The sequence below is a fragment of the Diadema antillarum genome, unplaced genomic scaffold (assembly GCF_040938485.1).
Source record: "Diadema antillarum isolate AM-2024a unplaced genomic scaffold, OU_Dant_1.0 seq00000301_RagTag, whole genome shotgun sequence".
Classification (NCBI taxonomy): domain Eukaryota; kingdom Metazoa; phylum Echinodermata; class Echinoidea; order Diadematoida; family Diadematidae; genus Diadema; species Diadema antillarum.
The window spans coordinates 334520-359645 of record NW_027271324.1 but is presented as its reverse complement, the minus strand read 5'-3'; the positions used below and the strand labels follow the sequence as shown (position 1 = coordinate 359645).

Sequence of the window (25126 nt, the reverse complement as noted above, 5' to 3'; positions counted from 1 at the left end):
TTCTTTGGTTTCGTTTGTTAGTTTTTCACACCACGTTTTAATGAAATGCTATTCCCTCTATTAGCTTTTCGCATGTGAATGTGATGTTACATAACCAGTGTCTAGCTGCAATCTCTGTTGAGCACATCCTTTCATACATTCATTTCAGTGAATAAAAACTAGAGATGAATGATTGACGTTGTTTCATTGTCATGTAACGGGGGTAAATTTCCAGTTACAATGTCAGGAGAGCACAGGCGAACATTCTTCTTAAAAAATGGTATTGATTGCTACATTGTCATGTAACAGCCTATTTCTTTGGCAGCAAAGTCAGGTAAGTACACATTACATGTACTTAGTTGCAAGTATTTAAGTGGGACAAGTCCAGTCTTAAATGTAGCAGGAGACAGCAAATGATATTTGGTCATGGTACAACTTACAGTTGAGGAAAGGACATTTGTGGTGACACGATTTCACTGTATCGATAGCATAATGGATACAAGGGAAGCATTCCGCTTGCGATCCCGGAAATCCTCCATTCAGAAAGACTATCTGGGCAAATGTGCGCAAATACCAACAACACGGAACAAACCTTAACAGAAACAAGGGCAATTTGAGGAGTGGGAGATGCCAAGAAAACATTGAAGCTGTCAAGAGACGACTGGAGGCCCATCCAAGGACCATAGCTGCACGCCTTTATGGTTCAGGGATAAGGCCAACAACTTTCTATCGTATTGCACGATTGGATCTTAACACGTATCCTTACAAAGTACATGAGCGTAATCAATTGCTGGAGAGGGATTACAGAGGAGACTCAACTTTTCGATGTGGCTCCTGGGCTGGATTTAGGGCGATGCCCATTTCCTGCGAAAGTACCTTCTTGGCGACGAAGCCGCATTTAGCATGGACGGGAAAGTGAACACCCACAATGTCTTCTTCTTCTTCTTCTGATTAAGTCTGCCTCTTTCAATAGGCTGAAGATTCTTGCGGACTGTGCTATTTACATTATGATACAGTTTATTTAGTTTATTTACAGATATTTACAAGTACATAACAAATTTGAAGAAAATAAGTAGCCACTGTGACCAACCGTTAGCTGGTTACGGAATGATCCTACAGATGGCACTGAAACAATTTCTGACGACAGGGAGTTCCAGCTCCTTACAGTTCTTGGAAAGAACGAATGACGATGCGATTCAGTTCTCGAGTATGGTACCTGGTAGGAATGTGGTTGCGTGGCTCTCGTAACCTGAGTAACCTGTTTGATGCTGTAGTCCTGTGCTGAAAGATGAGCAAGATTATTGTGTATTTTGTACATCATAATTAGCCTGCCATTGTCTCTGCGCTGTTCCAGAGTGGTCCAATCTAGTTCTTGCAGCATTTTGGTGACACTTGAGGTGTTATGGTAGCGATTCAAAGTGCATCTCGCAGCTCTTCTGTGGACCATTTCCACTTTGTGGTTGAGGTTCTTGGCAGATGGGTCCCAAAATATGGAAGCATACTCTATGAACGAGGGGAACGAACGTTTTGTAAGCTGTGGCTTAAACATCAGAAGATTGCGTCTTAGAACTTATCTGTGTTCAAAACCATCATCCATTTTTTCGCCCAGTCACCAATTTTGTTAAGGTCCTCTTGAAGATTTGGCGTATGATGTTGATTGTCAATGGTGATGTAGGAAATTGCATCATCGGAATAATGAACCTTTGACGCTCGACCGTCAGGCAAGTCATTAATGTAAAGCAAAAAGAGGCAAGGCCCAAGAACCGACCCTTGAGGCACACCAGATCCTACCGCTACTGGAGAAGATTTAATACCATCCAAAACGACCCTCTGACTTCTTCCATTGAGAAAGCTTTGAATCCATTTCAAATTTTTCCCCTGATACCGTCGTAGTAGTCCAGTTTACGTAAAAGCCGCTCATGTCCAACCTTGTCAAAAGCTTTTGAGAAATCCATGATTATAACATCCGTTTGACGCCCTTCATCCAAGTTCCTGTGTAGATCGTTTGTGAAACCTAGTAATTGTTGTTCACATGACATGTTCTTACGTGGCTGCAGGACATACACCAGAGTTCAATTACGACGTAATCATGAGCAGACAAAAATGGAGTGTGTGGGCTGACCTATGTGGAAATGGCCAAATAATTGGGCTATTCTTCTTCAACAGAAACATGAGTGGTGGCAAGTACTTAAACTTGATCAATAAGGACATTGTGGCCCAGCTGGAAGAAAACTTTGAAAGACAGGATCGCGGAGTGTTCCAATACCTTTGGTGGATACAGGATTGCGCTCCAGCTCACCGTCTTCGAGCTGTCCGTGAGAGGCTGGTAGAGGTATTTGGCCAACGCAGAATAGCCCTCAATCATAAGGTGGAATGGCCTCCACGATCACTTTACTTGACACCCTGGACTTTTTTCCTCTGGAGATACCTAAAGAGCAATGTATACACACCCCCTACACGTGATGTGGATGACGTGCAGGCGCGTATTCGGCATGAAATCGATGTTCTTCGTCATGATCCCGCAATGGTTAGAAGAGCCGTGCGAGACATGCAGCGTCGATCACAGCTTTGTGTTGACAGGGAAGATGGACACGTCAAAAGTGTGGATGCATAAAGGGTAAGGGCTGAATGATGTGCTCACCAGACACTATAAATTACAGTCACTTGCAAATTGTTAACAGAGGGGATAGCATTTCATTCAAACTTGGTGTGAAAAAGAAACAATGAAACCAAAAACTTACAGAAAATTTAGTTTCGTACCTCACAAACAAAAAATCGTGGAAAAAGTTGGTTTTGTACCCTTTACCTTCGAAGGACCCCAACTCTGTGGTCCGTGACAGTGGTGACGCAAGCAAGGTGTCAAATTCAAGCAGATGAGCAACTTTGTATTTTAGTAAACATTTCACTAGAATAAATCATGTATTCTTGACATGGCTGACCTTTGAACTTTTGAACTATATAAATTGGTTATACTTTGTACAGAGTTTCAGAATTTTCTTGTGATTGGGATAAGGAATAAGAATATTTTCGAAATTTATAACAAACCATTATGAACAAGGATGATGGCAATAGCAGCTTCACCATAAGAATGCATGACTTGGGGTTCAAGGAAGCAGAACAAAAGAAGAAAACATGCATAAATTCTACACAGGTGACCTTGCTGTGCAAGCGGTATTATAATGGAATTACATTGCTATATTTCTGAAATTGTGAGTCTCCAACTCATTCATTCTTATGGTGAAACTGCTATGTCATCATTCTTTTTCAGTGTTATATGTTTTGGGTTTTTCAGAGTACTGATTTCTCTATCTGCTTAAGGACCACATTCTACAAATCTAAACATAAAGCTGTCGATTTATGTACTACATGATGTGAAATTATGAAAATTGCCAGGATTTCCCCTTTAATGTACGGCAAAGACCCCTTTGAAAAACATTGATGGCAATCCTTTCCATGAATGGAAAATAGATGATATATCAAATTAAGCAAAAAAAGTCAAAGTGCATGCTACTAATTTCTTATAACACACTTTCAACTCACCCTGTACATCATATTATCAAACCTCTGTAATGCCTCATTAAAGTTTATAGTCAATAGACTGATGTAAATTCTTCTCATTCATCCAGTCGAAGTACAAGATCAAAGATTAGTTGAATCAAGAAACTGGAAATAAACTCACTGTTGCGACGTTTCGCCAATTATCAATTGGCTTCTTCGGGCGAATGAAGCTCCCGATGATGGAATGGCCGTGGACAGAGCAGACACCATAGTTCACAGTCCACCGGAGGTTGAAAAAGAAAAGACCAACATCAAAAACGCCCTGGCTGGATGTGGATACCCAGACTGGCCATTCTCTAAAGCAGACACCCCGAAACGACAAAGCAAGAACACACAGAGAACCTATGGTACACAGGGACGGAAAGTCACCATCACTATCCCGTACGTGCATGATCTGTCGGACAAGATCAAAAGGCTGTTTCAGAAACAGGGCATCACTACTGCCTTCAAGCCCCACAACACATTAAGGCAGAGATTAGTTCACGTCAAGGACCGAGTCGCCAAAGAAAAACAGAGAAACGTAGTCTATGGCATCCGATGTGCCCAGGAGGATTGCCATGATTTCTACATAGGGGAGACACAACAATCACTAAAAGCTCGCATGAACCAACACAGAAGACCCAGCAACTCAGAAAGCATCCCGGATTCAGCAGTATACACACACATCAATGCCAGCAAACATTCGTTCAACACCGTTGTGGACATTCACAAGACAAGAAACGGAAGAGGCCACAGCGGCGACCGGCGATCGTCAAACTACTGTACTAATTTTCAGTTTTCCTGCGTTTATGTGTCGTCTTGCTCTGTGCCAGTCTCGTCAACATGTATAGTAAAGTGTACTGTATTTCATGGATCATTGTCATTGTGATAACCGTGTTCGTATCGTCGAAATGTGAATGTTATAGTCATGCATCAAGAATCTTATATAAGCCTCTCTTCATATATGAGCTCAACACAGCGGACGCGCCTGAGATCCAACTGCCTGATCTACCAGCATGGGTACCCCTACGTGGAGACCGAAATGAAAGCACCGGCTGTGCATCCAACCAGAGCCGACGAAAACGCGGGAAGAAAGGCGGCGTCAGGCAACGCGTCCGTCGCCGTGGCAACAAGCCCCCGCTACCGACAGTCACTATGCGAATGTAAGGTCTTGTAGCGGTTTTCTATACCCATGTATCATATTGTCTAGTATTCTGGCTGCTGTAAATTAAGCTGTCTGACGGCCCCAGTATTTTGTCAACATCCACACGAACTTTCTTTGTGCGCCGACACATGACAGGTGCGCACTACATTCTCCGCCTTTGTCATCGTGCCGAGGTACGCGTATTTCACATTCCAACAGTAGTCGGATTTCCATAAACACACCCCTTGTTTTGCTGTCACGGAAACAAACTACCAATTAGTGGCGAGCTGTGCATCTTCACCAGCCAATTACCACTCTCAAAGCTCCTGTCCGTGACGACCTTTCTCCGACCACGCTGTTTCATTTTCAACGCTTCCTCACTTCTCGATTGGCTTTCATCCTGAGAGCACGTTCTAATCGTTGGAGTCACTTCCGCATATCACGTCCGTATATTACTTCCCACGTCTTTTCTCGCGGACGATACCTCGCGCCGTGGACTGTCATTTCATACGGATTATACTCGATACGGAATATTACACTTCCTCGGATTTTATACCTCGCGATATTCGCTCCTTTTTATATCGCGACTCGCCCTTTCTTCAGGCTCTACACTCCAACCTGGGGATTTGTACATCGCTACATTCAACGCGATCGCTACATTCAACGCGTAACGTTACATCGCTCCTTCGGTCCTGCTAGCGTGCTGTCCGTGGGGTGCAGGCTCTACCAGGGACCTCGCAGTTCTTCGACCCAGCGCTCCAGCGGTGGATTCTACCCTCGCTTGTGTTAGCCGCGGCACTCGGAGGATACTCCACGATGCCGCTGGATCTGTTGTACATATTTCTATGGGACACTGTCGTCTTCGGACACCCCAAGTGCATTCGGAGTTAGTCCATATTCTTTCTTATTATTTCGGGAAGTGCAATACAACCTACAAGCACACTGTTCACCTCTTCTGATGCCCTAGTGCGTTCCACTACTGATACGGTCGTCTACCACTCCTGCTGGTGGTGCCTTCAGCTCTGTTGCGTCCTGTTAGCCACTCGGTGAGTAATTGTTAGGTATTTCATCTTAGGCCCATACACCATAATACCTACATTGGTGACCCCGACGTGATTGTTTAGGGCCAACTTCACGTATCTCATCCTCCTTCCTTCACTTCTACAATGGCCGACGGCGACGAGGGTAACGCCACCCCGGCCGCCACGACATCCACGCCAGCGGTCACGGCGGTTAGCCTCAAGCTCCCTCCCTTCTGGCCGAACGATCCCGCCCTCTGGTTTGCTCAGGTAGAAGCGCAATTTACCACCAGGAGCATTACCACTCAGCAGACGCGCTTCGCTTATATAATCTCCTCCCTGCAACCGGAGAAAGCACAGGAAGTGAGGGAATTCATCATCTCCCCTCCCACCACCGACGCATATGACAAGGTGAAGGCCGAGCTCATAAAGAGGACCACCATATCGGAGCAGCGGCGGCTCCATCAGCTACTCACGGCAGAGGAGTTGGGCGACCGCAAACCATCACAACTCCTACGCCGCATGAAACAGCTGCTCGGCGACGCGACCTTAGAAGACAGCATTCTGAAACAGCCTCCACGTCCACGGAAGTCACTATCGAGCAGGTTGCTGAACTGGCAGACAAGATCATCGAGGTCGCCACGCCACTATCGGTCGCTACAGTGGCAGCACCGCCGTCCATGCCCCAGTCTTTCCCCGTTACGTCGGCTACTCTCCCACCGACGTCTCCCAGTCCCCCGGCGGCAGATCCCGTAGCGCACCTCACTGCACAGGTCGCCATGCTGACGACGCAGGTGTATGCAATAGCCTCCCGTCTAGACGACGAGCGTGGGCGCCAGCGGTCCCGAGGTGGCAACCACGGCCGTGGAAGCGGGTCGCGGGCCGCCTCACCATCGCCAAGGCAGGGTTTGAACACATGTTAGAGCTGGGTATCATCCGTCCCTCCAGCAGCAACTGGTCATCCCCACTACACATGGTGCCCAAGAAGACCCCGGGAGACTGGCGACCGTGCGGGGATTATCGCGCCCTCAACGCCAGGACGATACCCGACCAGTACCCAATCCCCCATTTGCACGACTTTACTGCCCAACTCCAAGGCAAGTCCATTTTCACTAAGATAGACTTGGTTCGTGCATACCACCAGATCCCAGTTCACCCTGACGGCATCCCAAAGACCGCCATCACAACACCATTTGGGATGTTTGAGTTCACTCGTATGCCGTTTGGTCTTCGGAATGCGGCCCAGTCATTCCAACGTTTCATCGATGAGGTTACCCGAGGCCTGCCTTTCGTCTTTGCCTACATCGACGACCTCCTCATCGCCAGTGAGACCCCTGAGGAACATGAGCGTCACCTCCATGCTCTGTTCACGCGGCTAACCGAATACGGAGTGGTCATCAACCCAGCCAAGTGCGTATTCGGTGCGAACGAGCTGGATTTCCTCGGTCATCACGTCAACCATCACGGCATCAGTCCACTACCCGAGAAGGTGAAAGTCATCCACGATTTTCCTCGTCCTTCGTCCATCAAGCAGCTTCGACGCTTCCTTGGGCTCGTCAATTTCTATCGACGATTCATCCCCAGTGCTGCCGCAATGCTCACACCGCTCACAAACGCATTGCGCGATCTCCCCTAACGCAGCAACAAGCCCATCCTATGGACACCGGAGTGTGAGACTTCATTCACTCGTGTGAAAGCAGCTCTTGCCAGCGCTACCATGTTAACACATCCTTCATCTGGTCTACCTACCAGTCTTATGGTAGACGCTTCAGACACGGCTGTAGGTGGCGTTTTGCAGCAGTTTTCGCATGGTGAGTGGTACCCCATCGCTTTCTTTTCTCAGAAACTCAAGCCTGCTGAGACACGTTACAGCGCTTTTGGCCGTGAGCTCCTAGCAGCTTACTTAGCGGTGCGGCATTTCCGTTATCTGCTAGAAGGACGTCCTTTCATCCTTTTCACAGACCACAAGCCACTTACCTACGCATTCCAGGCCAAGCCAGACCGTCATTCCCCCCGTGAAGTTCGTCACTTGGACTATATTTCACAGTTTACTACTGACATACGCCATGTTAGTGGTCACAGCAACACTGTAGCCGACGCACTCACATACATCGACGCACTCCGTCGTCAATCTACGGCAGCTAGCCGACGATCAGGAAGACGACGACGCGTGAACGACAACTCAGCAGTTACCATCATTCAGGCGCCTTCCTCTGCCTGATGGTACTGGTGAGATCTGGTGCGACGTTTCAACTGGAGCTCAACGTCCTTATGTTACCATGTCACACAGAAGGACAGTTTTTCATACACTGCACGACATCTCTCACCCTGGAATTCGTGCTACACAGAAGCTCATCTCATCACGCTTCGTATGGCCTAACATGCATCGAGATGTACGCCAGTGGGCCAGGTCATGTGTGGCTTGTCAAAAAGCCAAAGTACATCGCCACGCCAAGGCTCCACTGGGCACTTACACCACCCCAGATGCTCGATTTCAACATGTCCACATCGACATCGTCGGACCCCTGCCTTCATCGAGTGGATATCAATACCTCCTGACATGTGTAGACCGTCGCCAAAGCCTTCATACATCACTGGGTAGCCAGGCACGGTGTACCATCTACTGTAACCACAGACCAAGGTCGCCAGTTTGAGTCGTCGCTCTTCAACGAGCTCACCAACACACTGGGCACGACTCACATCCACACCACAGCATACCACCCAGCTGCTAACGGCCTTGTCGAGCGTTTTCATCGACAGCTCAAATCATCGCTGAAAGCCCACGACCACAGCGACAAGTGGTATGAGCTTCTCCCCATCGTTCTGCTTGGTATTCGGTCTACCATTAAGGAGGATATCGGGTGTACACCAGCTGAGATGTTATACGGCACGACTCTAGTCCTACCTGGTCAGATGGTCATAGCCGCTACTACCACACTAGATGATCCTGCCAACTATGTACATCGTTTACGTGAGTACATGTCTACTTTACATCCAGCCCACTCACGCAAACAGAACACCACATCTCACATCCCTACACATCTCCACAACTCCACGCATGTTTTTGTCAGACGGGACGGTGTACATCGACCTTTACAGACACCATACACTGGACCATACAAAGTGCTACGTCGACCTCCCAAGCACTTTACACTGGAGATCAACGGTAAGAGGGAGACCGTCACTATCGACCGCCTAAAGGCCGCCTTCTTAGAAGCCGCACCGGTCCAGCAACCTACACCTGTCCCCGCCAGAACTCCGGCGACTACACCGAGCGCCCCGCTCACCACACCACGGCAGCAGCAGCAGCAGCAGCCTACGCCAACACAGCCAACACAACCGCAGCAGCCGACACGGACGACTCGCACCGGTAGGCAAGTACGTTGGCCAGCACGTTACGTTCAATACATGTATTTTGATACCTGAAATTTTCAACCTCTACTTTGTTTACCTTTTCATCATCAATCGCTTGTTTTTAGTCTTCACTTCATTGACCTCTCTACTAGCGATCTGGAAGGGGGCTAAATGTAGCGGTTTTCTATATCCATGTATCATATTGTCTGGTATTCTGGCTGCTGTAAATTACGCTGTCTGACGGCCCCAGTATTTTGTCAACATCCACGCGAACTTTGTGCGCCGACACATGACAGGTGCGCACTACATTCTCCGCCTTTGTCATCGTGCCGAGGTACGCGTATTTCACATTCCAACAGTAGTCGGATTTCCATAAACACACCCCTTGTTTTGCTGTCACGGAAACAAACTACCAATTAGTGGTGAGCTGTGCATCTTCACCAGCCAATTACCACTCTCAAAGCTCCTGTCCGTGACGACCTTTCTCCGACCACGCTGTTTCATTTTCCACGCTTCCTCACTTCTCGATTGGCTTTCATCCTGAGAGCACGTTCTAATCGTTGGAGTCACTTCCGCATATCACGTCCGTATATTACTTCCCACGTCTTTTCTCGCGGACGATACCTCGCGCCGTGGACTGTCATGTCATACGGATTATACTCGATACGGAATATTACACTTCCTCGGATTTTATACCTCGCGATACTCGCTCCTTTTTATATCGTGACTCGCCCTTTCTTCAGGCTCTACACTCCAACCTGGGGATTTGTACATCGCTACATTCAACGCGATCGCTACATTCAACGCGTCCCGTTACATCGCTCCTTCGGTCCTGCTAGCGTGCTATCCGTAGTGGTGTGTACATACTTCTATGGGGCACTGTCGTCTTCGGACACCCCAAGTGCATTCGGAGTTAGTCCATATTCTTTCTTATTATTTTGGGAAGTGCAATACAACCTACAAGGACACTGTTCACCTCTTCTGGTGCCCTAGTGCGTTCCACTACTGATACGGTCGTCTACCACTCCTGCTGGTGGTGCCTTCAGCTCTGTTGCGTCCTGTTAGCCACTCGGTGAGTAATTGTTAGGTATTTCATCTTAGGCCCACATACCATAATACCTACAGTCTATTTCTAACAAAATCAACGAGATAAGAGGCTTAGCGAGATACAATTACGCTTTTCGGGAGTCCAGTCTCTTGTGTTTCACAGAAACATGGCTGTCAGCCACGCCATCGACGGCTTTCAGCTCATCCGACTGGATAGATCACAGGAGACAAAACAGAAGACGAAAGGGGGCGGGATCTGCATCTACATGAACGAAAACTGGTGCGGAAACTACAGTATGAGGTCACAGATGTGTGAGCAAAATATCAAATTATTATATATATCTTTCAGACCATATTATCTCCCGCGAGAGATTGGCCAAGTCCACGTTCTTCTGGTTTACGTCCCTCCTGATGGAGATAATGCAGAGAGCCCTTCGTCTACGATCTTGGACAAGGTCAACTCAGCCACTTCATTCCCGGGCGCACCTATCATGATATTAGATTTTAACCACTGCCGACTGGAGAGCACGCTATACCGAACTATCAGCAGGTTGTCGAACGTGCAACACGAGGTGAGAACGTCCTCGACCGCTTCTACTGCTCCGTACTCGACGCGTATAAGGCAAATGTGCACCATGGTATTAACACGTGCAAATGATATCACAGACTTGGATCTACTTATTTCTAGTGCCTCAAACTTAGATGAAGCAGTCGAAATCATTAATGGTTACACATTGTTTTGTCAAGATCTGCATATTGACGAGAAGATAGTAAAGGTGTTCCCAAATTAGAAACCATGGGTCAGAAAGAATTTGAGGAATATGTTTGTACAAAGAAATCAGGAAACTACAGAAAATACCGAAATATGCTGGCAAGGTGACTGGCCAGGTGACAAATCTGAAACAGGAATGCAATGATATGATTCTGAAACAAGTGTCGCAAATACTAGAAAATACTAATCACCCTCTTCACCAATGTTACACTTTAATGCGGTCAAGGAAACGATATAGGCCAATGAAATCACGGACTTCGCGTTTCCTTAATTCTTTTGTTCCGTTCTCGATCGGAAAATACAATGAATCACGATAAGTGATTCTATATTTTGCTACCTCTCGATTCATCTTTTTTGTCAATCAGTCATGCATATCTTAGTTGCAATAATGTGACATTTCAACCGCATGATACAGGGGCCGCGGAACGTTTTTCAGTTTGGGGGGGCTGCGCAGCCCGGGGGGGGGGGGGGAAGGGTATCAAGGTCAACCCCCCCCCCTCGCCCCAACCCCCATTCCCCCCCCCCACCCGCTTGGACGCACCGGAGAACTTTTTGCATTTTGATGTTTTAAATGGTGCAATTTGATGCATCTTTTCGCCCCTTTTATCGACTTGAACCCCCCCCCCCCCCCCGCTTACACGCACCGGCGTAGCCTGGATAATGATCTTCTGATATTGGGAGGGCGGTGATTACTATGCGAGGGAGCGAAGCGACGGAGACCGAGCGAGCGGAGGGAACGGGGGAAGGGGGAGGGTGTGAGAGGGGGATGTTCCCCCCTCCCACGGTGAGAACTTTTTGCATTTTTATGTTGTAAATGGTGCAATTTGATGCATGTTTTTCCGTCTTTTATCGACTTGAAACGATCCCACTTGTTTAAGGTAGCAGGATATTTTGATGTGGATTGTTATCGAACAATTTGCCTATAAAGTCGTAGCATATAAATAAACTTCTTGTATTAATTTATTGTTACAATTAATTTAAATTCGTGAAAGTTGTCTGTTAAGCAATCAAACAGAAAAGGCATGCACACGAGGGTGTATATACAAAAGGGATATTTCTCCTCCCAAACGAAGGTGATTTTACATTTTCAGACCTGAAATTCAGCGATCTGGTGCAAACTTTTGGTGCAATACTTGGAATTTTTTCTAGCTCCCCCAGCCCCCCCCCCCTTAAAACAATATTTATGGAAATAATTTAGACTTTTTCACTAAGTGTTAATAACAAAATCACGGCATTTAGCTCTTATTCCGCGTGTGCATCATCTGTGTGTATGTACAAAGTCTAATGAGGTAGAGGGGGAGGGAGCTTTTGCGTTTTTAAAATAAAGATAAAGCGATCTGAAGCACACTTTTTGTGAGAAATTCGAGTAGTGTGATTTTCCCCCATTTTTCCCCTTTCTTTTTTTTTCTTTTATTTTTTTCACGATCCAAAAGTGTGGGGGGCTGCAGTCCCCCAGCCCCCCCCCCCCCCCGGTTCCGCGGCCCCTGTGATACATACAGTGTAATTTCAGTTTCAGTTACTGATGAATAAGTTTGATTATTTTGAATGCTTAGTCTTTTTCCCCTCAATTTAACCATTCTTATGATTTGTTCACTATCGATCTATTCGACGAGTTTCATAGCAAAACACAAGTGCCAAATCCAATGTTTCTGATTTATCATATTACTACAATCGTTTTACGTTCATGTGAACTGTAACTTTCACTCTTTTGGGTTCTTTTTTTTTGTATCTGTTCTAGGGTATGTATTGTGTGTGTTTGTAAGGGTATGTGTGCTTTTATGGTGTGACTGTGTATGCTAGGTCATGACTGGATGCACTGCCCCCTGAGTTTCTATTTGAGTATGTATAAATGGTGCGACTGTGTGTATGTGTGTGTGTGTGTGTGTTTAGAGTCAAAGTGTGCACACCGTTGAATGTACATGTCTGTACGTTCGCGGGTGCTATGACTAGCGCATGTGCAGTGGTGTGCCGCGTTTTGGTGCGTTATGCTCAATGGTGCATGACGTCAGTGCATGATGTAGGATACTAAAACTCTCCTGACAGTCTTATGTGTATAATTGTAGTAGTTATGGTGTGACTGATCAAACGGAGTGTGTGTGTGTGTGTGTGTGCGAACGTGTGTGTGTTATGTTTGTGAGTGCGCGCATGCGTTTGTTTGCCTTCACCTGTATGTATCCAGTGATGTACATGTGTCGTAAATGGCGCGACGCGAAGTGTTATCCTTCGGAGTACGTGCGAGTGTGTGTGTGTGGGGGGGTGTGTGCAAAGGTTACGTAAAATATGCACTCCCTCGGAAAGGACGGGCTTCACGTTTTCTAAACTCTTGTGTTGTTGATCGGTAAATATAATGAATTGTGATGAATTATACATGTGTAATGATGTATGTATTTACTGTATTGTCAGTATAAATTATGCTTGTATGATTGTGTATATATTGAAAAGTGTATTTATTTATATGTGTACATGCACATGAATGTACGTATGTATGTATGTATGCAGATATTCCTATGTGTACGCCCATATGCCAACAGGAAGAATTTCCTTAATGGACAATAAATGAATCTGAATCTGAATCTTTTAAGAGTCGATCGTGTTGCAATAATATCAGCCTGTTATGACACAGACAATGTGGTTTCTGTTTACCTGTTGATTCAATGCACTGAATATCACATAGGTGGCTCAAAACTTCCTTTAAATAATACATTTATACATGATTACAGACTATGTATTGCAAAAAGGGACCAAGTGTTAAAATTATTTTTGGCACCTAAGCAATCACATGGTGTTCATATTTTTGTTGAGAATCATAATATTTCTTCTTGTATTGAACGCTTCCCATAGCAGTAATGTTTTTCAATGCGAGAAAATTATCTAAACACTCAATACATTTCAGAGAGAGTATTGCCTTTATTTCCTTACACAACGTGATTTATTTTCCATCTTCACCATTTTTTAATTGAATTACTGAAACTGCACTGGTCTTACACTCGATACAGTGAACAGATCCAGCACGTCATTTCACTTCACATCTGTACATGGATGTACTAAATAAAAAAGAAAAATACAAACAAGCAATTAGCAAGATACAAAATATGAAATAAAGTTTGTCATGACAAGAAAGTGTGTCAGCATATGTACATCAGCATATGTACATCAGCATATGTACATAAAAGACAATTCTCTATAACATGTGAAATATGAAGGAACCGCAAAAGCAAAGCTTGTGACCGTGGGTTCCAGGAAAGAAAAGTACCAATGTAAATTCGTTTTGCAATAGAGATAGGATACAAAGTACTAATGACGAAACTGTATGAAAGCTAAAATAGCAAGATACAAAGACAAAAGGAAGAAGTAAAAGAAAACAGAAAGCAAAGGAAAAAATGAGAACAAGTACTGATTGATAAAAAATAGCATAAATATACACAGGTGATACGAGCATCATCAGTATACGATCAAGTCCATAACGAGTTCAAAGTATGAGTACTAGCGTAGTGATTATAAGGGAGCATAAACACGATAAACGTTGAAACCAGAGGGGAAAAAAGTACACTTCAAATTGATCCGCCATGTATTGAAAGAGATTAATGTGAAATTACAGACTACATGATTGTAATCAGGCTAGTTGTACCCATTAATTTGAGTTTTTGTTTGAAAATAGAGAGAGAAAAACATTTGACTAAATCTGCGGGAAGATCATTCCAGAATTTGGGTCCGGTGAAAGCAATTTTTTGTTGTTTTTTTAGCAAAGAGCGTGCGAGTACGTGGAAGGTGAAATGAATCTGTTTGTCTTGTGAGGTATGCTCGAAAAGCGTAGTTTTTTGACACATATGCATAGATATGTCAGGCAAGTCGTTGGCTGATAACTGATACATAAATGTGCCTAAGTTGTATAAAAACAAATCAGCAACCTTAAGGAGTCTGTTTTCAAAGAAGAAATAATTCATGTCAGAATAAAAACCAGCTAAACGGACTGAACGAATAGCCCGTTTTTTAATGTTGAAAATTAATTTTTTTCTCAACTCTGCGCGATTCCTCCAGGCAAGTATACCGTAATTCACATAGGGTAAAATAAGCTTGGAAAATACATTTTTCAAAATATGCTGAGGAAAAAAATGTTTGAGCTTATTTAAAATTCCAGTTGTTCTTGAAAGCATCTTAGATAGTCAATCTTTATGATATTTCCATGATAAATCATGGTTAATTTAAAGACCTAAAAATTTAAACGATTCAACTTGAACTGAACAATCATTATTCATTTTTACATCACCCGGCGAATGAGTAACAGAGTTACTGAATAACATAGAAGTAGTTTTATTTACATTGTAAGATAACTTGTTTGCTTGAATCTACATTTGAACTGACTTTAACTCTCTGTTCACGACATCTTAAAGGTTTGTTGGGTTTCGATGTGAAAAAAAGGATATTGGAATCATCGGCAAAAAGAAGGAAGGAAAAAAAACATTAAATGAATTTCTGAAGTCATTTATGGAAAGAATAAACAAAAGTGGGTAGAAGAGAGATACTTCAGGGACCCCGCAAGAAAGTGTTTTCAAACTAGAACTAAAGCCGTTAATACTGACAAACTCTTTCCTGTTGTTTAGATAGCTTCTGAACCAGTTCAAGGCCTTTCCACGTATCCCATAGTGCGAGAGTTTATATATTACAACATATCGTAATCAATAGTGTCAAAGGCCTGGGCCCTGTTGCATAAAGCCTTAACCAGAATTTTTTTTTCATAGTTAAATCCAGAAACTCTGGTTAAGAATTTTTAACCAGAATTTTTCTATTGCATAAAGCTTAACCATGGTTTTTTCTCAGGTTAATGTTCAAGAAACTGAGGTTATTTAACCTTAGCTCTCTGACCAAAGGTTAAATCTAAATTTCTCTGGTTAGCCCCACTTAGACTCAGAGCTACCAAGGCTGCCATTCTGGAAACAATTCAGCTGGGAATTGGACTAGGAGAACTACTGCGCACTGTTTGTTCATTCATTTCTGGGAAGATTTCGGTGCAGGAGTCGGAAACGCAGTAGAACAGCTAGTAGACCACTACTAGATCTAGGCCTTACAGTTAGATCTGGTTCTCTAATTATAAATTAGTTCTATCTATAGTATCACCTTTATCAATGCGTATCCGGGCACTTACCCCCTGGGCAACTACCCTCCGGATAACTACCACAAGGATAATTACCCCCCAGGGCTATTCCCCCCTAGGGCAAGTACCACCCGGAAAACTACCCTCCTAGGGCAACTACCCTCCAGGGCAATTACCCCCTAGGGCAACTACCCCCCGGACAACTACCCTCTTAGGGCAATCACCCCCAGGGCAATTCCCCCTAGGACAACTACCCACCGGATAACTACCCACCGGTTAACTGCCCCCAGATAACTACCACCCGGATAACTACCACCCAGATAATTACCCCCCGGAAGATTACCCCCTAGATAACTACCCCCCCAGATAACTACCACCCAGATAACTACCTCCCGGAGAACTACCCCCTGGATAACTACCACCAGGATAACTCCCACCCAGATAACTACCACCCAGATAACTACCCCCCGGATAACTACCACCAGGATAACTACCACCCCGATAACTACCACCCAGATAACTACCACCCGGATAACTACCCCCCGGATAGCTACCCCCTGGATAACTACCCCCAGATAACTGGGTGCTGTTCTTTATTCCAAATGTTCGCTACTCCGAAGGGTCGTTATTCCAAAGGGTCGTTAATCCGAAACACGCAAATTCCCTATACCTAGTGGTTCGTTCATCCGAAAATGAAAAAGGGTTCGTTAATCCGAAAGTTTGTGGCGTCATTCCAAAGGTTCATTATTCCGAAGATTGGTTAATCCGAAAATGAAATTCGGAACAATGAACCTTCGGAATAACGAATCTTAGGAATAAAGAGCCTTCGGAATAACGAACTTTCGGAATAACGAGCTGTAACCGGATAACTACCCCCGGATGACTACCCCCGTTTAACTACCCCCTTGATGACTATTCCAAATAACTACCCCCCCCCCTTCTCGATAATCCACCTCCGAAAAACTACCACTCGGATAAGTACAATTGGGACAACTACTACCCGCATCAGTAGGCCTACCACTGGCAATACCTCCCGATGATTAATGGTACCTTTGGAAATTACCACTGCAATCTTCACCTTTCCCAGTGCAATTACCCTCCAGGGCAATCCCAGGGCTAGCCCCGGCCCCGAACAACTTACCTGCAGGGCTATTACCCGTAGGGCAACTATCTTTCCCTCCTCGAAAACATCCGCTCCCCCCCCCCCCCCCGATGATTATTACGTAAACGATTTCCCCAGGGCAATTACCCACCAGATAACCATCAACCGGGTGATTACTCCCTTGGGCTCTCCCACCTTTAGGCTTGATAGCCAACATGCTTCTTACCCTCCAGGCCAATTCCCCGGGTCGATTTGCCATAGACAACTACACAGGAGCAGTTTTCCCTGGGATGAAAGGTCATGGAGTAGAGGCAATATCCCATGATTACATGTAGTTAAAAGCCTGCATGTATTACATTTATTGTATAAATTAATAAATACACTACTATATATCTTTTGACAACGCCTATCACTGCCTCCAGATGTGTCCGGGAGATTTTCGATGCGATTTTCTTTACACCGGAAGACTCATTTCAGTATTGCCCTGCTACATCATTTTGCATTAACCACTTACAATTTGAATCTAACAGAGTTAACTTTGCTTGTACAGAAATCTACAGTAAAGATACATTGTACTGCCTGAATAAACTTGTCAGGGCTGATATCTTTCGTGAAGCGTTGCCTAAATCCTTACAGAAACAATGGCTTTATATAATAATATGGTGGTGAGGCCTGAGGGAATATAATTTTCAGTAAAATCAACTCTTATTTTCTTATCTTCGTAGTCTTATGTGTTTTAACCGTAACTGATGAAACGCAAAAAGAGGAAAGACGACAGTGAAAGAAAAAAAAAGTACCTTCGAACGTAAATGCGCTGAAGAGCTTTTTTTTATATGGCATTAGGGCTTACACACCTAGAAAAAAAATACAACCCGCGCGCGTAATGCGGAGGTACATTATGTAGAATCACAATAATAAAACACACCTACATCCACACACACAAGCACACAGATACATTATAATATGTATGTATGCATTATATATGTATATATATATATATATATTAACTATAATATATATAAATATAATATTATATAATATTATATATATATAAACACAGGTACGTATCGCACTGGCTTGATTATTAATACGCAGAGATTTTCTCAGCAATAACATTTCGATACAACGCTGAACGTGTCATGTTGGTTCGTATGAGACGGCATTTATTATCCAACATGGGGGTCAGTAACATAAGTTGTGAAACGACTTGCATATTTGCAAATGCATACAATACAAGAAGAAAACGCAATACAAGAAGCACAGTTGAACCTTAAAATCGCATCATCAAGTAGAAATTTATGTAAATTACAAAAAAGACCCAAAATTAAGACGTTATAATACATTATGCACATGCTGATGAAACTTAGATTTGAACGCATATGCAAAAGGAGGGATTATTTTCATTCATTTTCATTAAAAAACGATAAACCAGATGAATTATAGGGAAAGGCAGAAGTATCGACATTAAATCATTGGAAATTTGTCAACAGGATATACGAAGAATTAAAGCACAATGATTTCACATAAAAAATCCGACTACTATAAACTCCTAAGCAGATAAATGAATGTACTTCAAAGACTGTCAAAAGGTGCGGGAAGAGTTTTTGGAAGCATTTTTTTTTCAATTTTTTTTCTTTAATAACGGTCACATTGTTAAAACTTTACACAATAATCTAACTCTTGATCTAGATCGTCTTGATAGAGGTATATAAATTATTACAAGTATTTATAAGCAAGGACGAATTAACATTATAGACATAATTGAAATTATGTTTATGTTATCCAGGGGTGGGTAGTTTTCCTGGTGGTAGTTATCTGGGGGGTAGTTATCCTGGGGGGAGGTAGTTATCCAGGGGTAGTCATCCTTGGGGGTAGTTATCCGTGGGGTAATTGTCCTAAGGGGGAATCGCCCAGGGGGGTGATTGCCCTCGGAGGGTAAAATTCAGATACAAAAAGTGCATGGTCTACGAGATTCACTTATTGACGACATGAAGATCTATACTATCCGTGACTAATTGACATGGTTTGTGAATATTTGAAATAAATCACACCTTTTAATGCTTACATTATATATAGCTTTATGATTATGATACCATTATTCATATCTCTGCATTATATCGATATTTTTCCAAATTTGCAAATTCCCCGCATACTTTTGCGAAGTCACGCCCATTTTTGTAACGGGAATGTCGTCCCAAAACGGGGCACAATTTTGTGCTTTTTGTGTACATTTCCTATGGAAAACAGGTGGCTCTGTCATGAAAGTCATGAAAACCTGATTATTTTTACAATAAAATCACTTTCATTGATTAGTTTTGTGCTAATTATGGTAGAAAAAGTGGTCAGTGACAATTTCCAATAGAAAAAACAAAGAAACAATAAAAGTTGAAAAACAAAGAAAATACATAAGAAATTATGAAAAACAATACAATACATTAAATTTCACCTAGAAGAGCCACTTTTCGTTCCTGTTAACATCTTGATTATGTTTTGGTATGTCATGAGGATCCTGGAAATGTAAGTTTCGAGGAGTCCTGGGGGGTGCACGGGTGACCCCCCCCGCCCCTTAGGTACCCTCTACTATAATGTGGTCTAAAAAATGTGGTCTCCCAGCTCATTACGTATTCATGTCGCGCGAGGTCCATGCATACGCGTAGCGATAAATGCGAAGGCTTTTCAGGACGTTGCGGTCTGACTGCCCCACCCAAGCATAACACCGCGAGCAACCACCCCAACCACACAATTCATAGTGCAATGACCGACAATTTGTGCAGGTACGTTTCATTTTGCCTGCACAAATTGTCGCCATCGAGGTCAAAAATTGGAGAACTGCACAAGCAGCACAATTTGTCGCCAGGCCAGGCGACAAATTATGCAGGGGGCGACAATTTGTGCCGTCAACTCTTTGACCTCAATTGGCGACGATTTGTGCAGGCAAAATTAAACGTAAGTTTCACAAATTGTCGTCGGCCATGCACTATGAATTGTGTGGTTGGGGTGGTTTGCTCCGCGGTGTTATGCTTGGGTGGTGGGTGGGTATGACTAGTAAGTTATGCGTATGTGTGTGTGTGTGGGGGGGGGGGCTGCATGGTATGTCTTGTGTATGATTTGTATGGGTGCGGACCCTAGACGAGCATTCTAATTAAGTATCAATCAAACTGAAAAGAAAGTCTTACCACATAAATCTCCAGCAGCAGGCAGGCAGGAGCAAAAGTCTACTCTGTAAATGAAAATGCCTACAACGTGTTATGAGCACGTGTTGTAGAGTTCACAGCGGCGTTGATTTCAAAATAGTATGGGTGTCTCAATTTCAGCGGTGAGGCGGGCTAGGAGAGAGAGACATACCAGGCATACCGGCATACCAGGGAGGTACCCTCCCTAAATGTTATCTGTCTTTGTTCATTTTTTAACTGATTTCATTTTCTTCCATCAGCCTTAACTTCAACTTTTATTTCACTATTCTTTGTCCCAGAATAATTTTGTCATGCTTTATGCATGAGCGAATAATTTCGACACCCCGGAAATGATTTCTCAATCGTTAAGAGCTGATTTTAGCACAAACGAACTGCCATATGCACACCCCAAATACATACGTATTTATAAACGAGCACCATCAAACACTCAAACAAATCCTCAAAATGCATATAAACCACCTCAACACACATTCTTCCATAATATGCAATAACACATATACACACACACATACACACACGAACGGACACTCAATTATCTTGTGTGCGCGCACATACACACTTCCTTGAAACCTCACCATGACTTTTTACATGACTTTTTACATGGCTTGTTTGCATGGATGTAGCCATGTAAGTTTGTGTTGGTATTTCAATGACTATGTCTCTACCCCAAAAATGTGCTTCGAAGGCGGGCGACAGTTTGTGCCCTAAGCCCTCTGCAGAAATTGTCGCCAGACGACAAATTGCGCAGGGGCGACAATTTGTGCCGTCTGCTCCATGCAAAATTTGTCGCCTGTTTCAGGGGGCGACAATTTGTGTCGGTGCGAGAATTCGTGTCGAAACAACAGATTTTAGAGACGAGAGGTTACTAGTGTTGTAGACTTTAAAACTATATGGAATTCAAATGTAGTTTTGCCATTCATTTTACTGCAGTGTGACGTTAACCCCTGGCAATCCACTTTGGATCGGAGCGTGGTGGCTGGGATTCCTCATAAGTGCTTGTCTGGTGACGCCAATAGCTGTAATCCTATTGGCTTTCCCAAAAGAGCTTCCAGGTATGGTTTTGCATTTCAATTTCTGTAAACCTTGATATGCAATGCAAATAAGTATGTATGTATGTATATATATATTATTATATCTATATATATATATATAAAAGATAAAAACAAAACTGAAACAGAGTACATGCTCTATTCAACAACGGTTTATTTCTGCACACAAATTTTCGAGCGACTCGCTCTTTCTCAAGTGTTGATACTGAGAGAACAGTATTAACAAATGAGTATATGAATATAAGAACAACCCAAGTCCATGGAAGACCATTTCGAGTAAACTTTAAAAAAAATTCATATCTTTTTTATTTTTCCAAAAATTTTCTTTTTAACTGTGATGGGAAGGCAACATTGTATATACAAATTAGAACATACATTATTATGACAATTAACATTTACATTAATTGTGGAGAGGCCATTTTGTGTGATGGACTTGGGTCGTTCTTTGATTCATATGGACTTGGGTCGTTCTTTGATTCATATACATGATATTTTGCTATAGAGATAAGAGAAGGATGATAGAGGGCGCTATAATATGAATGCAAGAATGACCCAAGTCCTTTATTCTAACATTGATATAAGATTTAAAGGGGCATAGTCCCGGTAGTGTAGATGGCGCTGTTGATGCTACTGCCGATCACCGTTAGCATTGATACGAAGATTGCCGAAATTGAGCTGTCATCAAGAGTAAAGCGCGTAGGTGTTGCTAAGTAACGTTGCCTTCGTTGTCTTCTCTGCGCATCACGCAGTCTGTAGTAATGCCAGGGTGCGTGCATATGTGCTTCTTATTATGACATCATAAAAGAAATTTGCTAAAGCTGTCATCCCCCTGAGCCGAATCATGAGCCGAACTGTGATCGGACCACTGACACAGTGGATCGGACTTCTTCGGACTCGGGAAAGTGGGCCAAAGCGTAAGCGCCACAGAGAAGCCTATAGCATAGGTCTCTATAGGAAACCTGCGCCGTGCGCCCGCGTACGCATTTGACTAAAACACCGGGACCATGCACCTTTAACTCATTCATTTCAGGCACTTCCGGGGGTAATTAGGATTTATCATTTATACACAAGATGAGTCCATGCATAAGCTACGATTTCCCATGTCAAACTGAATTTGGCCAAAAATTGGACTTGGGTCGTTCTTATATTCAGGTCTTCAAACATTAAGCCATAACAATATAATAGTGAGGTTCACACCTAGGTCCCTTTACCTTAAGGTTTTCTAAACCTCGAGGTTTTGTAAACTACGAGGCACTAAACTCCAAGTTAGCGTAGATGTAGACGCATGTAGTTTAGAAAACCACGACAAAACCTTAAGGCGAAGACACCACGACAACACCACAAGATTTCTTAGGGTGTTGTCGTGGTTTAAGCGCGTAGTTTAAGCGCGCTGTGGCAGCGCGCTTAAACTATGACAGATGTGAACGGAGTTTTGTTAACCACGACGCTCAGTTTTTTTCCACAATAGTGCGCAACCCTATGGGCAAACTAGGCGCCCTTTATTTTCTATCGTAGTTATCTTTACCTCGAGGTTTTACTAACTGCATGTAGGTGTGAACGGCATCGAAGTTTTGTCGTGGTTAGGGGAACGCATTTCTGCGCTCGTAGTTAGTATAACTACAAGTTTTTGGATAAGTGTAGACATGGCTAATGCAATCGTGCTACCAAGAATGCGCGCTTAAACGCATAAATGCTAGGCTTCCTAGCACCCAACTCGCATTCTGGCAACAGTGCAGCATTACGTCATAATACAATGACAATGAGTATAAAAGTATACATCAAAAAAAACCTGGCACGATTGATATACAAGTAAATCCTCACGGCTCTGAGGACGCACCTGCGGTAGTGATGTAAAAGCAGTACATTATTCCTTTCATAATTCAACATACACATAAATTAATCTTAATTCTAGTGTATAGATAATCTTTACATACTCTGAGATTATCAAGATTGTGAATGATAATAATTGTCATGGCTTAATATTTGTTATTGTTCTCTCAGTATCAACACTTGAGAAAGAGCGAGTCGCTCGAAAATTTGTGTGAAGAAATAAACCGTTGGTAAATACAGCATGAACTCTGCTCCAGTTTTGTGTTCTATCTTATTTTCTTGCCAACACGTGGAAAACTTAAAATGGCATTAAAATGCTTCAACCTGGCGGGGAAGCGCATGTTTTAGAAACAAGACACCAAACAGGTTAGTCATCGCATTCTTCATCAGCGACCAGGATGCGATGAGATGTTAGATTAAAATCCATTTCTGAAGTAGACACACACACACACACAAAGTTATACGTCTGCTCCTCGTCGGACGGATTTCAAAACTAACCTGCGTGTAGATGGAATGCGTTTAGTTTGGTTGTTGCTGCCAGAGTGCATGGTGACCGCGCAGCTTTACCTGTGCGCGCTTGGCGTAGCAACGACGCATCTATGGACTGGGTCCCAAAGATGGAAAGATGTTTTCGGTTTAAAAGCAAAAAACACAAACACAAACACAAAAAACCATGATAAACATGAATCGCTGATAGCTTTTCATTGGAATTTTGCCAAAGTCATGCTCTGATTTATTACATTTTTACTGTATATTTAGTATGTATTCACAACAGTAGTTCAATAAGAAAACTCCGTGAGAGACGTAGTTTTGACGAATTTTCGCCCATTGGGCTTTGTCAAGTCAATGGCAGATTTTATTTTGAAGCAGATATAAATCAAAATAAAAGATGCGTCGCGTCGTCAGTGGTAGCGCGTCCATAACAAAATGCGCACATACACAAGTAGCGCACAAGGTAGGAAGTCACAAAAGTGGGGTTCACACACATAGCCCGAAACTTTAAGTTTCACTCGTGGTTTCAAAACTTTAAGTTAACTTTAAGTTAACTTTACGTTTAGAGTGCGTGTGAACAACTCGTGGTTTCGTAACTTGAAATTAAAGGTGCATAGTCCCGGTGTTTTAGTCAAACGCGTACGCGGGCACACGGAGTTTCCTGTAGAGACCTACGCTATCGACTCCTCTTTAGCGCTTACGGTTTGGCCCACTTCCCCGAGTCCGAAGAAGTCCGATCCAATGTAGTCAGTGGTCCGATCACAGTTCGGCTCATGATTCGGCTGAGGGGGAAGACATCTTTAGCAAACTTCTTTTGCGATGTCATAATAACAAGCACATATGCACGCTCCCTGGCATTACTACTGACTGCGCGATGCGCAGAGAAGACAACGAAGGCAACGTTATACTTAGCAACACCTACGCATTTTGCTCTTGATGACAGCTCAACTTCGGTAATCTTCGTATCAATGCTAACGGTGATCGGCAGTAGCATCAACAGCGCCCTCTACACTACTGGGACTATGCCCCTTTAACTTCAAGTTACGAAACCACGACAAAATCTTAAGGTTAGCGCGATAAACTACGAGCTACGGGGGGTCTCCATCGAAGTTACCGTACGTGTGGACACAACAAACCTCGAAGTTTCAAAACTTTAAATTTAGCATGACCTCTCCCTCCACCTTGCGTTTCAGGGTCAGCTCTTAGTTCTTTGTCAACTGTGGTAGTACGATAGCTACCTGCACCGCACGAACCCAGGCCCTAGGCCAAGGCGCGGCCGTGGCTAGCAGCTATACGTTTGAGCTGGAAGATGTCCATATGCAAGTTTCATCTGAAGCGCACGCCAAGGGTATACATGTAGTACTTCCGGTATTAACCACGACGTCATGATTCACTCGAAGTTAGCGGCGTAGTCTAAATGTGTGTGAACCCGAGTCGTTGTTTGAGGGTTGTGGTTTCAAAACTTCGACGATCCCAAACTTTAAGTTTCGTAACCACGACGGTACGTGTGAACAT

At 43.6% G+C, this 25126-nt stretch overlaps 1 protein-coding gene across 1 annotated transcript in view; it reads left to right on the top strand.

The window, feature by feature from the left end:
- LOC139730309 (solute carrier organic anion transporter family member 4A1-like) overlaps positions 1-25126 on the top strand; it is a 232162-nt gene that overhangs the window by 131020 nt on the left and 76016 nt on the right. The window contains exon 5 of the mRNA XM_071641184.1: positions 21171-21292. Coding sequence (XP_071497285.1) covers positions 21171-21292 — 122 coding nt within the window. The remainder of the gene's footprint in view (positions 1-21170; positions 21293-25126) is intronic.